The 15,182-nt window shown below is 34.9% G+C and overlaps 1 protein-coding gene across 2 annotated transcripts in view; it reads left to right on the forward strand.

Annotated features, from left to right (window-relative positions):
* LOC145291160 (dipeptidase 1-like) overlaps window positions 1-15,182 on the forward strand; it is a 227,126-nt gene that overhangs the window by 48,070 nt on the left and 163,874 nt on the right. For both annotated transcript variants that reach the window (XM_080136687.1, XM_080136686.1), the window contains exon 2: window positions 14,831-15,073. In XM_080136687.1, the coding sequence (XP_079992813.1) occupies window positions 14,877-15,073 (197 nt within the window). In that variant the 5' untranslated portion in view covers window positions 14,831-14,876. The remainder of the gene's footprint in view (window positions 1-14,830; window positions 15,074-15,182) is intronic.

Raw genomic sequence — 15,182 nt, forward strand, 5'->3', positions numbered from 1 at the left:
GCGACGGCCGTTAATGGTACAAACATTCATTTTGAAGGTGAATTAATTATAAACGTCACTTTACGGGAGAAAACAAAAAAAAACTAAGATTGTATGTGCGGTTCTGACAGCATCGAGAAGTTTCGTCTCTGGGATCTTCCTATATCCACATTCTGCAAGAAAATAGATACCTTCCCAGCAGAAACGAAGAAACTTATAACTTGTTTTAAAAAAGAATTCACAAACGTATTTACTCCTGGCCTGGGGAGATGCACAAAAATGGCCCAGATTTTAAGTTGAAACCTGGCACACAACCGGTGTTTAAAAAGAAACGTAATGTCCTGTTCGCTTCCCTGAACAAAATAAATCAGGAACTAGACAGATTAGAAAGCATCGGTATACTGGCTAAAATTGAATATAGTGAGTGGGCTGCTCCGGCAGTGTGCGTAAAGAAAAGGTCCGGGGAAATTCGCGTTCGCACCAACTTCGCGACCACTTAGAAGATTTTCACTATCCATTACCTAGTCCAGAAGAAGTGTTCACGAAATTAAATGGCGGCAAATTTTTTTCTAAAATCGACCTAAGCGATGCTTACCTACAGATTTCGGTAAACGGCAAAAGCGCTAACCTCCTCTGCATTAACACTCATCGGGGTTTGTACAGATACGAAAGACTCGCGTTTGGTATCAAGATGGCACCCGCAATATTCCAGCAAGTAATGGATACTATGCTATCCGGCTTGGACACCGCAGTCGCATATCTTGATGACATTATCATAGCGAGCAAAAGCAGGGAGGAGCATCAAAAACATATCAGACAAGTATTCAGTCGAATACAAGATTATGGATTTAAGATCAAAGCCGATAAATGCGAGTTCTTTTTACAAACGATTAAATACCTGGGTCAAATAATCGATAAAGATGCCGGCACCAGTAAACATGACTCAATTGCAGAGTTTTTTAGGTTTGGCAAATTATTACCAGGGACTCATCCTAAATATGCAAAAATTGCGCGTACCACTTAATGAATTCCTGAAAAAGGATAAGGCTTGGGAATGGACAGAAGATTGCCAGGCATCATTCCAAGAAATAAAAAGAATCCTGACTTCAAAACTATCCCTAGCGCATTTCAACCCGCAGTTGAACATAATAGTGGCTAGCGACGCTAGTCAATATGGCATCCGAGCGTGCATGCTACATCGAATGCCGATTGGCTCGAAACAGCCTATTGCTTTCGCATCACGGATTCTCTTGCCAGCGGAAAAGAATTATTCTCAGATCGAGAAAGCGGCCCTAGGAATTATATTTGCAGTTTCAAAATTCCACCGGTTCTTGTACGGAAGACACTTTTTTCTACAAACCGACCGTAAGCCGTTGATATCCATTTTTGGATCCAAAAAGGGACTTCCAACATTCACTGCGAACCGACTATTAAATGTGGAACTATTCTGCTGAACTATAATTTTACAATTCAATTTCTCCCCTCGAAACAACTAGCCCATGCAGACGGTCTATTGAGACTGATTCCTGCCAAAATGGAACCTCTTGAAGATTCAGTAATCGCGGCACTACGTATTAATAGTGATGTAAAAAACATGATAAACAGAATCCCTAAATAACAATTTCATTCAAACCACGAAGCAGAAATCAGACATTTTTTCTAGTTGCGACCAAATACTTTTATACGGTGAAAGGGTTGTCATTCCCCAAACCCTTCAAAAAAGAATTCTCAGGGATTTTCACATGGGGCATCCAGGAATAAACAGAATGAAAAGCCTAATGAGAAGTTTTGTTTATTGACCAGCTATAGACCAAGATATTGCCGACATGGTGAACAGATGCAAAGGCTGTGCTTTGGCTGCAAAAGCACCACCGATAACATATAAACCTTGGCCTAAGGCTGAACAACCATAGTCGAGGATCCACATCGATTATTCGGGACCTATGGAGGATTTTTAATACCTGATAGTAGTTGACTCTTACTCTAAATGGCTAGAGGTACTAAGATGCAAAAAAACGACCACGGCAACAACGACAAAATTTTTATTGGAACTGTTTGCTCAGTTTGGGGTTGTAGATTGTCTGGTTAGCGACAACGCTACACAGTTCACCGCGACAGATTTCAGAGAATTCTGCGAGACATATCAAGTCAAGCAGATTACGACACCCCAGTACCACGCCAGAAGCAACGGCCAGGCCGAACGCTTCGTCGATACGCTTAAAAGGGCATTAAAAAAAGGCGTCCGGTACACCGACAGAAAAGGCCCTTCAGCAATTTCTGAAGGTTTACAAAACCACGAGAAATCCAAACGAACCAGATGCGGGATCCGCAGCAGAAGTCATGTTTGGGCGGAAAATAAAATCCGTATTTGATAAACTGCTACCCAAACACATAGTACACAACAGAACCTCTACAATGCCAACGAAACGGTTTAACAGCGGAGATAACGTGTATTTTAGACATTTTAGAAATAACGTTTCTTTTTGGAAACAGGGCACAATCTTACGAAGAATCGGCCATGTTACATACATCATTCAGGATCCAAAGTTCCAACATAAGAGGCACCTGAACTAAATCAGGAAACGCTTCTACGAGGATCAAGAAGAACTACCGCAGGACGACAGTGAGGCGATTGAAATTGTGTATGACTGTTTTGACATAGACCCTCCAAAAGAGATGTCAGAACCGAGACGCTCCGGCAGAAAGAGGAAGCGCACAGATCCCTTGGTGGTCTGCCCCAAAAGGAAGAAATACTGATTTTCGCAACCGCGGAAATCAGCTTGGGAGGGGGGTTGTGGGGGACTCACCCTCTAAATAGACTGTTCTATCGATTATATAAACCATAGACCTTTTGATCCCAGGTGTGGATTAAACACCAGAGCGACCCTCGACTGCTCGGTGACGTTTACTACTCTTTTCAGTTGTAACCTTCTTACGTTGTTCCAGTAATACATTGTTTAAACTCTATTGTTGTTTTCTTTGTGACTTATTGCAAGCCATAACAATTAGGTGTGGTCAGAGTGGTGTATTTTGTTTCTAATTGTTTGTTTAGTTTGGGGAAATGGTATTATACTGGATATGGGTGTGTGCGCCCGTGAAAGTGTGCGCGTGCTTTATTGTGCTTGTTTTGTGTTCGTGTATGTGCCTACATACGTATGCGTGTGTAGGTGTATGTGTGTGTATATACACATATATGTATATATATGTGTGTGCGTGTGTATGTATATGTATGCGTGTGTGGGTGTTGTTGTTGATGGTTACACTCTTTTAAATATACATTTTTCTCTCGTTGGAACTACACAACCATCACTTTAAATATATATATATATATATATATATATATATATATATATATATATATATATATATATATATATATATATACTTGTACTTTTTGTAGAAAAAGAAATCCCATACAGTGCTCTATTATTAGGGAAAAAACCTTTCTCGAAATAAGAGCAATATATTTTTTGTATAATATATACAGGAATTTACATCGGTAGTCGGTACCGACGGTTTCAAGCCCGGTAGTTGAGGACTGCTCTTAATGTCCGCCTCAGGCTCTCTTCAGCCGACTCTTGTTGTTCAAGTCTGCTCTTGTTAATCACGTGAAAGCGTACGAAACATTTTGGTCAGGGCTGTCTTACAGATGAGGCTTAAATACTAATCAAGCCTGGCACAGAAATAGCAAGAAAGAGCCGGCAGAAACATACAGAGACCTTCCAAAATAGGAACCTTGAAGAGTGGGACCAACATCAGCGTGCAAGATATCTTCTGAGGGGGCACTCTCCTGGGAATACATAGACAAAGAATGTTCCTTGGACTAGCTCAAGAGGACAGCTCTCCATCACGGTCAGGAAACGGTTATAATGGCTGCTCAAAACCAGGGATTGATTACCAATGCATTCAAGAAGATGGCAGGTCTCAGTAATGACAACAAATGCAGATTCTTCCACACGGAATTGGAAAGTGTGAGTCATCTGATATTAAGTCGCAAGGTTCTTTTGGGGGATGGCTATCGTACAGTGAGACATTATGAAGTATTATGTATCTCCATTGGACCATCTGTAAAAAATTAAACATCCAGTTAGCAGCAAGTCCTGTGAACATCAACCTGAAAGAAATGTCGGAAATGACTTATATACCATACATTACGACCATGTTATCCCTACAGCTACCTACCTTGAAAATGTTGCTGTCAAACCTGACAGAGTTTCATGGAATGAGTTAAAAAGAGTGGCAAATATATATATATATATATATATTATACATACATATACAAGTTCCGTTGCTGTTGGTTTCCGTCATCAGTTTCATGTCTCTTTGACAGTGTGCAAGTCACTGGCAGGACTGAAAAGTTATCTTCGAACACATGGGCGTTCAGTGTCTGAGGGAGTAGCACTCGCCTGACAAGACGTCGCAATAATCATATGTGTATACATAAATGTATATACTTGTATATGTATATATCTGTGTGTATGTATGTATTTATGTATGTATGTATATATATGTATATTTATGTATTTATATGTTTATATATATATATATATATATATATATATATATATATATATATATATATATATAAGAGAAAGAAAATTAAAACTGTAATCAAACTATATTGTTTGACTGAATACTCCAAAAAAGAATTTGTGAATTGTTTTTTGGAGTATTCAGTCGAACAATAATTTTTTATTGTAAATTTCAACTTACAGTTTTAATTTTCTTTCTCTTATAATAAACTCTACTCTCTATTGTGTATTGAGCTTTTTTTTTAATTCGGTTGAGATTACATTTTCTGCATGTAAATACTATTATTTATATTAGTTTGAAGTTTGCCATTGCGTATATTAGGTAAACACTACATCCCTTTCTTTTTCATTTATTAAATATATATATATATTATTATTATTATTATTATTATTATTATTTATATAAATGAACTCATTTTTCCCGTGTGAGTTTGACCTTAATAGGATTAAAAATCAAGAGATTCCATTAATTCCGACTTGCAAGCGCTCTATAAGGCTTTGGATCATTGGGGTTAATAACGCCCCACACCAAAACTGAACCTTCACCACTTTGCACTTAGGATTAAATTCTTTATCTTCCCTTCAATGGAAGTACTGCCTACCAGCCCTGCTGAGCCTATATAACTTGCGTTTGTCACTAAATATCACTTTTAACCAAAATGAACAGATGGTGTTTTCTGTTCTTTACAGAAATCATTGGCTTGCGTCTTGCAATACAGCCTCGCAAATTAAATTCCTTCAATCTGTTATTAACTGTAGAAAGAGGGCACTTATTAACAAGATTATATTGTTGTTGGATTTGGAGAGCCATTTCAAATCTGTTTCCGAGGTTGCAGATCTTGATAGCAGTCTTCCCTATAAGAAGAAACTTTAGGACAACCAGATTTAGAGACATCACAAACACTGCCAGTGTTTTGGTGCTTTTGCACAGTCATTCGTACCGTTTCCTCATCACATTTCAATCTGCAGCCGATTTTTCAATTGGATGAACCAAAAAGATGGAGATTAATGAACTCCTGACGATCACCGGAAGTTGAGGCATATGAACTAAATATTATGTTGTATAACCTGCAACAACAATTACGATTAGAGATGCTTTGTCGCCGAAAAGATATTTTAAGCTGGTTTTAAGCTCATTTGCTGTTGTAAACACTAGGATATTTCAATTAAAAGTCAAATATGAACAGTTAAAATTACCTTCTTCTCTATCTTCTATCTATCTATCTATCTATCTATCTATATAAATAAAATTAACTCATTTTTTCCTGTGTGATTTTGACCTTAATAGGATAAAAAATCAGGGGATTTCATGCAGATGTGATATGCACAAACTGCGGCACATTATCTGAGGTGTGCTATAGGCCTATTACCTCTACACTTGCTCGATAATCGTCCATTCCTATATTTGTTCTGGTGAGAGTCCACTGCCAAAATCGGTTAGATTAAGTAGAAGTTGTAAAATCTTTTATCTCTATTAAATTCCTCCTTTTCCCGCTCTCCGTTTATACCGCTGCTTGATCCTTCACGAGAAACTTTTACGGACACCCACCGTTTACGGGTTTATTAGTTGCTTACAAAAAACTGAACTGCTTCCTATTGGAAAAAACGCACCACTCTTACTTATACGTTGTTCGCATTTATACACTAGGAAAGATAAATACATTACTTACACGTTTTACACATTTTTATACTATTACAAACAAATTACCGATTCTTTCCATTTTATTTTTATTTATTTATTTTATTTATTTATTTTTTAACCATATATTACATCATTTCCGTTATATTTCGTTTCGTTCCATTCCGCTACGCTAATAACTATACATATATACACACGGATTCTTCCCATGTTTTTTTAATCATTTCCGTTTTATTTCGTTTCGTTCCCTCAGATTTTTCTTTTTTCTGTTTACATTTTTCGATCTTTCTGGAAAGTTTGACATCGTTAGTTTTTTTCATTTTTTTTAATTATTTTTTTTTGTACCATTTACTAATTCATTTGTTTTATTTCGTTTCGTTACGTTGGATTTTTATTTTTTCTGTTTACATATTTCCGAGCGTTATGGAAAGTTTCACATCGTTATTTTCTTTTATTTGGGGGGGGGGCACAGTTTCCAAGTTTAACATTGGTATTTTTGTTTTTGTTTTGTTTTGTGGGGCGGATACACACAGTTAAATATTTATTTTCCGGTCAAAATAATTATACCATCGTGATTATCGCATTCAAGAAATGTCAAATATCAAATTTTCAAGAACATCGATTTGGAACAAATCAAACTATGACTGATTTCATATATTTATCGACGAAGATCATAATTACTCGATTTCTAAATGTAAACAATGCATAGGAAATGTGAATGGATTTGCTGATTTTCTTCTGTTAATATAAGGAGACTGTGCTGAAATTAAAAAAAAACATTTGAAAACTACTCTTAATTTTTCCAGCGTCATTATCAGATGGTAACTACTTAATGCTCAAAATAGCAACTATTTAATGCTCAAAATAGCATGCTACATAGCTATTAAAAATTCCTCTCTACTAATATTAACAAATATATTAAAAATTCAATTAGATTTTCTCATTGTTTATACGGTCCAGAGCAATGCCGGATAGCCCCGCTAGTATATATATATATATATATATATATATATATATATATATATATATATATATATATATATATATAAATGCCATTGTCCGCATAACGCATATATCTACGCATACAAAAAAAAAAAACAATATAATCTTCGTACCAAGACGAAACATTTTTTTTTCTTTTGATAAGTAAAATTTTATTTTATTTTATTATTTTATTTTTTTTTTACATGGGGGGGTCACCACTTATCAAGGCCCGAAGGCCACTCAGGGATAAGGGTTACTGCATGTACAGTAATCAATGAGATAGTATTGTAGTAATTATTAGTATTGGGGGTTTTGATAGAGTGTCTTACTTAAGAGGGTGGTTTTTCAGGAGTTTGTTTATGCTGGACTTGAAGACGTCCAAGTTGTAGTCAGGTGGGAAACAGGCAAGCGGCAGAGAGTTCCACTGGCGTACAGTTCTAAGAAAGAAGCTTTGCTCATGGAATCTACGTTTTGATTTAGGCACAGATAGAGAGTGGGGAAAATTATTGACAGTAGTTTCAGCCAGACGGGTGTTTCTCGTGAAAGATTGGCGAGGGGGGACGAGGAATTGGAGCTCAGACGAGCACCTGCCATGGAAATAACGATAAAACAAAGACAGGGTCGCAACGTCTCTTCTGTGGGAGAGATTTAAACAATTTAAATAATAGCACGATATACGATTTCTCAGCTCACATTTATGTAGGTAAATAGATGTAAGTGATCTGGTGATCAGTGTAGAGTTAATAGCTGACCTGATACAAGCACTTAACTTAACCCGCCCCCCTCTCCCACGGAAACAATAGATTGAATTTGTTAAAAAAAAAAGCTCATGTGCGTGTAAGTGACCCGACCCAAATATCGGCTAATTTATGACAGCAATTAGTAACTGAATAATTGTAACGAGTAAATTTAAACGAGTACAACATTTCACATGGACATAATTGCTTACATGTAGATCTTCAGATACTTATGTCTTTGCCATCTATGTTTTATTACCAATTTGGTTATTTCACCTCTACTAACTCTGATACGCTTTGTTCTCACTTCAGTTTATCCTCACAAATATTAAATATCTCCACTCGCGCGTACACACAAACACACACACATACACACACACACATAGATATACATATATATATATATGTGTGTGTGTGTGTGTGTGTGTGTGTGTGCGTGTGTGCGCTCGCGCACGTGTGTATGCATATATAATTTATCTGTATGCATGTATACATATATATATATATAATTTATAAACTCACTTTGTCTATCTGTCCGTCTCCATATTTTCAAACTCTATCTCCCCCGAAACTAAAAGTCGCATAGAAGCGCGAGAGGCCTTACATGATTGGATTTTTTATTCTGAACTGTTCTTTTATAGGCCCTTAACCGGTTAAAATAGTTTTTAAGGATTCAAAGATGGATCGAAATTTTTAAAAAGAAATCATTATTTCCATTGTACATTTATCTTTGTTTATTTTTAATTTTTAATTTTTAATCAGTTCGTATGCATCTCATGTGGGTACAGTGGTAACATCACCAGCTGTAAATGCTACAGTTTCGGTTTCGATTCCAGCTAATAGTACCCAAATACTTTTTTTTTTTTTACAAAGGCATCACCACATTATCAAGGCCCAGAGGCCACTCAAGGATAAGGGTTAAAGAGTGTACAGTAGAAATTGGTCAATATAGTAATCATTAGTAATGAAAATTTGGTAAATTTAATAACTTATATGGAACGGCTCATCAAGAACTTATTTACTTTAGACTTGAACACAACCATATTGTAGTCAGCCGGAAAGCAGGAAAACGGAAGACAATTCCACAGGCGTGCAGTTCTAAGAAAGAAGCTTTGTTCATGGAATCTACGTTTAGGTTTAGGCACAGATAAAGAGTGGGGGAAATTATTGATAGTGTTTACAGCTAGACGAGTGTTTCTTGTGAAAGTTTGGCGAGGGGGGGACCATAGATTGAAGCTCAGTTGAACACTTTCCATGAAAATAACGATACATCAGAGACAAACTCGCAACATCTCTTCTGTGAGATAGAGGTTGCAAGGAGGAGAAAAGGACATCTCCTACGAGGCTACGAAGTCTATTTTGAACTCTATCAAGGCAGGACAAGTCCTTTCTAGCAGCTCCTGCCCAGATGTGGCAACAGTATTCCATCCTTGGACGTACCTGGCTCTTATATAGGTAGAGAATAGCATCAGCAGTGAGATATCTTCTGGATCGATAGAAAGATCCCACCATTTTTCCAGCGGCCTTGGCAACAGATTTGATATACGTGTTCCATTTAAGATCAGGAGTAATGGTCAAGCCCAGAAGCTTGTCAAAACTTGAGGCCTCCTGAAGACGAGAGCCATTCATTTCAATTGAAGACAAATGTGAATTAGAATATTGATGATGTAAAGAGAGAAGCTTGGTTTTAGATGCATTAAAAGTAACCAGCCACTCCTTTCCTCATTGTACTACGTGCTCAAGATCAGAGGAGAGAGAATTGGAGAGAACTTGGTCGTTTACTGTCTTAGATGTGGTACCATAAATGGTAGTGTCGTCAGCATAAATGTCTACAAATGATGTAAGGATATGATTTGGAAGATCATTAATGTAGATCAGGAAAAGAGTTACTTTTAACAAAATGACTATATAATAATATATACGAAATCTGGACAAATTAAAATATCATATTTAAGCATATTTTACACCAGAGCAAAGCTGGGCGCCCCTCCATTCCATAGTTTATTTTTAATCAGTTCATATGAAACTGTCACATTCAAATGTGGTGACGTTACCACTGTACAAACGTGACGTCGGTACAGTGGTAACGTCACCACCTTCGAATGCGGCAGTTTTGCTTTCAATTTCGATTCTAACTTAACTTATGGCACCCAAATACTTTTTTTACTTCTGAAGTTACGACTCTGTAACAATCTGGACAAATAGAAATATCATATTTAAGCGTATTTTACGACCGGACAAGTCGGACGCCCATCTGATATATATATATATATATATATATATATATATATATATATATATATATATATATATCCGATTAACTATTTGGGCAGTCGGGTTTCGATTCTGGCTTGAGGCAGTTGCCTGTCTAGCCGCACTGATGAGCTGTGAAACAGCGAAACAGTACTTACGTGGATAAATATATATATATATATATATATATATATATATATATATATGATTAGTTTTTTTTTTTGGAAAAAGAAACCCAGTAGAGTGCTCAATTAAAAAGAAAATCTGAAATATAATAGCGTATTTATATTCTGTATTTTGTGTATAGAAAGTTGTTAGATGAGACAAGTCATTGGTATCGTCGGTTTCAAGCCCGTTGATTAGGACCGTTTAAGATATCCATATCAAGCTCTCTTCAGGCAATGCTCATGAGTGTCTCATCTAACAACTTTCTGTACACAAAATACAATATATATATATATATATATATATATATATATATATATATATATATATATATATATATATATATATATATATATATATATAAGCATAAACCTGATAAATCCTAGTATGGATGAAACATGGAATATTCTGTGTAGCTTAATTGCTTAATATATTTTATAACCTATTACCCAGCTCTACTTACGTAGTGAGCACTGTTGAAGTAAATACTTTTTTTAGTTTACGCATACATTTATACTCTCGTATATTAATTTATGTGATTTAATTAAGTAGTGTTATATATACATATATATATATATATATATATATATATATATATATATATATATATATATATATATATAATTTATACTACTTAGGGTATCATTTACATATAAATTACACAAAGTGCATATTTAGATAAACCGATAGTGCAGACTAGAATTATAAATATTTCTTATTAAGTAATTACTTGCCACGTTAATAAGAGAGTCCTGTTCGTAGAATTTGAACGCTTTTGAAAGTTGGTTTATCTCTGCGCTGGTGAAATATCTTGGTTGGGCAAAATTATAATTAATAACTTATTTTATACTTGTATGCCAACATTAGGCTGAAACCTAACATTCTGAAAATGGTCAACAATATGAGCGCCTTTTCTTTGTAAAGTGGTGTCTTCTTTAATATATATATATATATATATATATATATATATATATATATATATATATATAATAAAACTTTTTAAACATATTTATCGATCAATGCATTTGCAGAAAAATAAATTCTAGAACACAAAAGGTCGCCCGTTTTAATTGTATTACCCTTGTCTTTGTAGCTCTTTAAGATTTTTAGTTAAAAACATAAAAAAGGAGACTTTACTTTTGGACGACTGTCGTACATAATAACAATAGATTTCGGTTTCAAGCATGAAAATATCAAATATTTATAAATAATAAATCAGAGTATGATAGCGTTAAAAAAGACAGAACAGTATGGCTTAGTTGGGTCACTCCAAAAGTTAAAAAACAAAATGAAGTATTTAAGTGTCTGTGGGGTAAATACTGAGTCAGCTGAATGCTAACTTTGGTAATCCACCGGGAAGCAATACTTCAACGATCGTAAGGTGTGTTGGTACGTGATTGAAACTTGAATAAATGCCAAACAAATAAATACAAACAACACGAAAAGCAACAAAGTTTTTCACCTGCACCAACAAATCTTGTTATGCTGTTGATTTTTGGAGGCCACGACATTAGAATCTAGGTCGATTTCAGGTGATTGAAACTCAACCTCGTTTTCTAAAACATTTTCTTACTGAATTTCTTTTGTTCTTGATTCCCGACCACACATTAATTTGCAAGTTGCCACGAGATTTACACCCCTCCCCATATATATATATATATATATATATATATATATATATATATATATAGTAATTTAGTAATTTATAAAATATATATGGCGATTAAGCTACACTGAATATTTGAAGAATATCCGGGGTTAGATAAGGAATGAAAATCCACGTAGAAAAATCCTGTAATGAATTGTGGAAGTAAAATCAAACCCGTGGAATTAATGGTTTTTGTGCAGAGAGGTATATGAAGTCTTTTTTTTTTTAATACATAGGATTCAAATAGAAAAGAGTTAAACAATAGAAAAGAAGATTCGAAGTGGGACAATTGACAAAATAACCTTCCATGGCACAAAGTAATTCAGAAAAGAGCGAAAAATTACACGGAAGAAAGTTAATAAGGCCAAAGAAGGGAGGAGAGAGGTGTTTTAAAATCACGCTGTTAGATGCGGGTACTAATAATGGAATTAAATGGATAAAGAAAAGGGGTTAGAGAAGTAAGGGGAAGCGAAGGGGAAGGAGAGAAACCTGAAGTATTAGATGTTAAGTTACTTGCTGTAAGAGAGAGATAGTTTGAAATAAGAAGGAAAACGATAAATAAATAGAAAAAATGGTTGTTAATATGAATATCAATACACAAGAACAAATTTATCTGAGTGTAGATATCTTTCTATACTCTTATGGATTTTGTGTGTGTCTGTGTGTGTATTGATATTCATATTAAAAAAATTTCTATTTATTTAAAAAGAAAATACAACATTGTTATATATGCGTCGTGGAATTGCATTCCTCTAAAAAAGATCTAGCTAATTTGCATATTCTTTTAAACATTCATTTTAATTAATTCCATATCAGTTTTTTCAGTTTTCTTGTGGGATGATCATCTTTAGTTAACTATTATGTGTAATTATATTCATGCAGATATTCTACATGATTTATACTTGCGTAATATTTTTGTAAAAAGGTTACAGTAAACACAAACCTATATATATATATATTTATGCATGCGTATATATGTAAGTTTAAAAAATTTGCCTACCAAACTCCTCTGTCAGTTTTTGGCCTACGGACATGTAACTTAATATATAGGATATTCGAAACCATGCGAAACTGTATATTTCGGTTTTAGCCGGGGAAAATCAATGCAAAACTGTGAAAATTAAAGAAATGGAATTTGCTAGGTGATGGTCGAAGGACATTACAAATATGTATGCGTAACGTAATAGCTATTGGTTCGTGTTTTAATTTTTAGCCTCGCAGCAAACATGTGTTCATAGCTCAGGAATTAACGTCAAAGGAAAAAGTAAATCGTAAGCTAAACGTTTTGGTTTCGATTCCTGGTGGTGGTGAACGGGTTTAACTTTTTAAATCATTACTATATATTGGGTCTATTATAATAATAAATACGAAATATGCATTAATGAAAATATCATATTTATGCGTATTTTACGACCGGGCAATGGTGGGCGGACAACTACTACTTGTATATATATATATATATATATATATATATATATATATATATATATATATATATATATATATATATATAGTGGAAATCTGTTTCGTAATACATTTAAAATACTGAGTAAATATATTTATTCAGATAAATTTGGTGTTGTTTTATGAAGAGTATATGTACTAGATAGGGGTCACGAAAACCTTGCGGTGTCGATCTTGCCTGGAAATAAACTTAAACACGTTCCAATTGGTGATGCCAAAACATTGCTGGATTTTGCTGCATAATTGTAAACTGATATTTAAAAATAAATGTTTATTTATACATCTTTTAAAAAATACAAGTGTCGTTCCAAAAGTGAAGCTTCCTATTTTTAACTCCAAAAACTGATCTTTAAAACGGACGACATTTTATGCTCCAGAATTTGTTTGTTTTTTTTTTCTACATAATCACCACCATTCTAATGCACTTTTGTTAGCGATAAACGATGGCTGTGCCAAAGCGTCCAGGCGGATTTTGTCATACAAGGGCCGTTGTAAAAGTAATTCATTTTTTCACTCAAAAAGTTGAAGAGTTACGAAGACAGGAGTGGTATAATTTTAAAAAAAGAAGCGATTTTTGTATTCCAGAATTTTTCTATATTCTACTATTCTTAACTCATTTTTGCTAGGTATTCAATGACGTATCTCTGCTTCAAACAATGTTTATGACAGCGGTTGCTTTCTTACAGTCTCAGACCGGCAATATCTCCAACACAGAAGTGAAACTTTCAGGTCATGAATGTATAAGTGAGGTTATCATAACAATGCAATTTGCAATCCCCTCTGTTCAATTCTGGCGAAATGATTTTGGTATGTCTTTCGTATGGTTGTTTACAGAAAACTTTTTACACAAATAATGAATATTAAATATAACATATGAATTTTTTCACATGTAATAAATTTAATATCTGCATTCACCCATGCATGGAATATTGTTGCCAAATCTGGGCTGGTGCATCTACCACTAGTCTCTCTTTCCCCCTCGTTGTGCGACCTCGTAGTATATATTTCCGACAAACCCGCTTAGCAACACAATCACACCCCTTCACTGTTGAGGTTCCTAAATGCCAGAAAGCGTTCTACTCTAACAGCTTCTTTCCTAAAACAGCTAGACTTTGGAATTCCCTTCCTACTACCTGATTCCCTGAATGTACTGATATGCAGAAGTTTAAATGCAACGTAAATCAAACATCTTATTAATCTTTCTTAATCATGGTCCCAATTATTAGCCCCTTACGTCCACGTGGTGATCTGCCTTGTTTGGGGTGAACGTGAGTAAAAAAAATCCTATGACGTTCAAAACAGGAAGTGGCTAGGAGAAGTTATGTATGGTTGCCAGAAACAATAGTCCGAATATCCCAAATCTTTCATCCTAAAAATTTTGAAACTTCCGTTTTTTTTATCTTTTTTTAATTTATTTCTTTATTTTCAGCTAATTGCCAATAATTATTTAGTGAGGCCTTTACAGTGAGATAGAAATGCCTTCTCGGTTCAGAGAACTCACCTCTGCGCTCTCTTCAAGGAAATGGATAGTTCTCTCGATTTGTCTACTTCTACTGGTCATTCTTAGCGTGTCCATAGCAGTGCCATTGACCAAGTCGGCCAGAAAGAACAGAGCCTCATCAAGCCTGGAGATTGCAAACAGCATCCTAGAAAAGTACCCCCTCATTGATGGGTGAGTTGACATTTCATTTATTCAATATCATAAAATTGAACGTATGTGTGTCCGGCTCGCTTCAATAATCACGTATGCAAATTAAGTGATGTGCAAAGCGAAGATGAAG

The sequence above is a fragment of the Euprymna scolopes genome, chromosome 12 (assembly GCF_053919585.1).
Source record: "Euprymna scolopes isolate OS-2025 chromosome 12, ASM5391958v1, whole genome shotgun sequence".
Classification (NCBI taxonomy): domain Eukaryota; kingdom Metazoa; phylum Mollusca; class Cephalopoda; order Sepiida; family Sepiolidae; genus Euprymna; species Euprymna scolopes.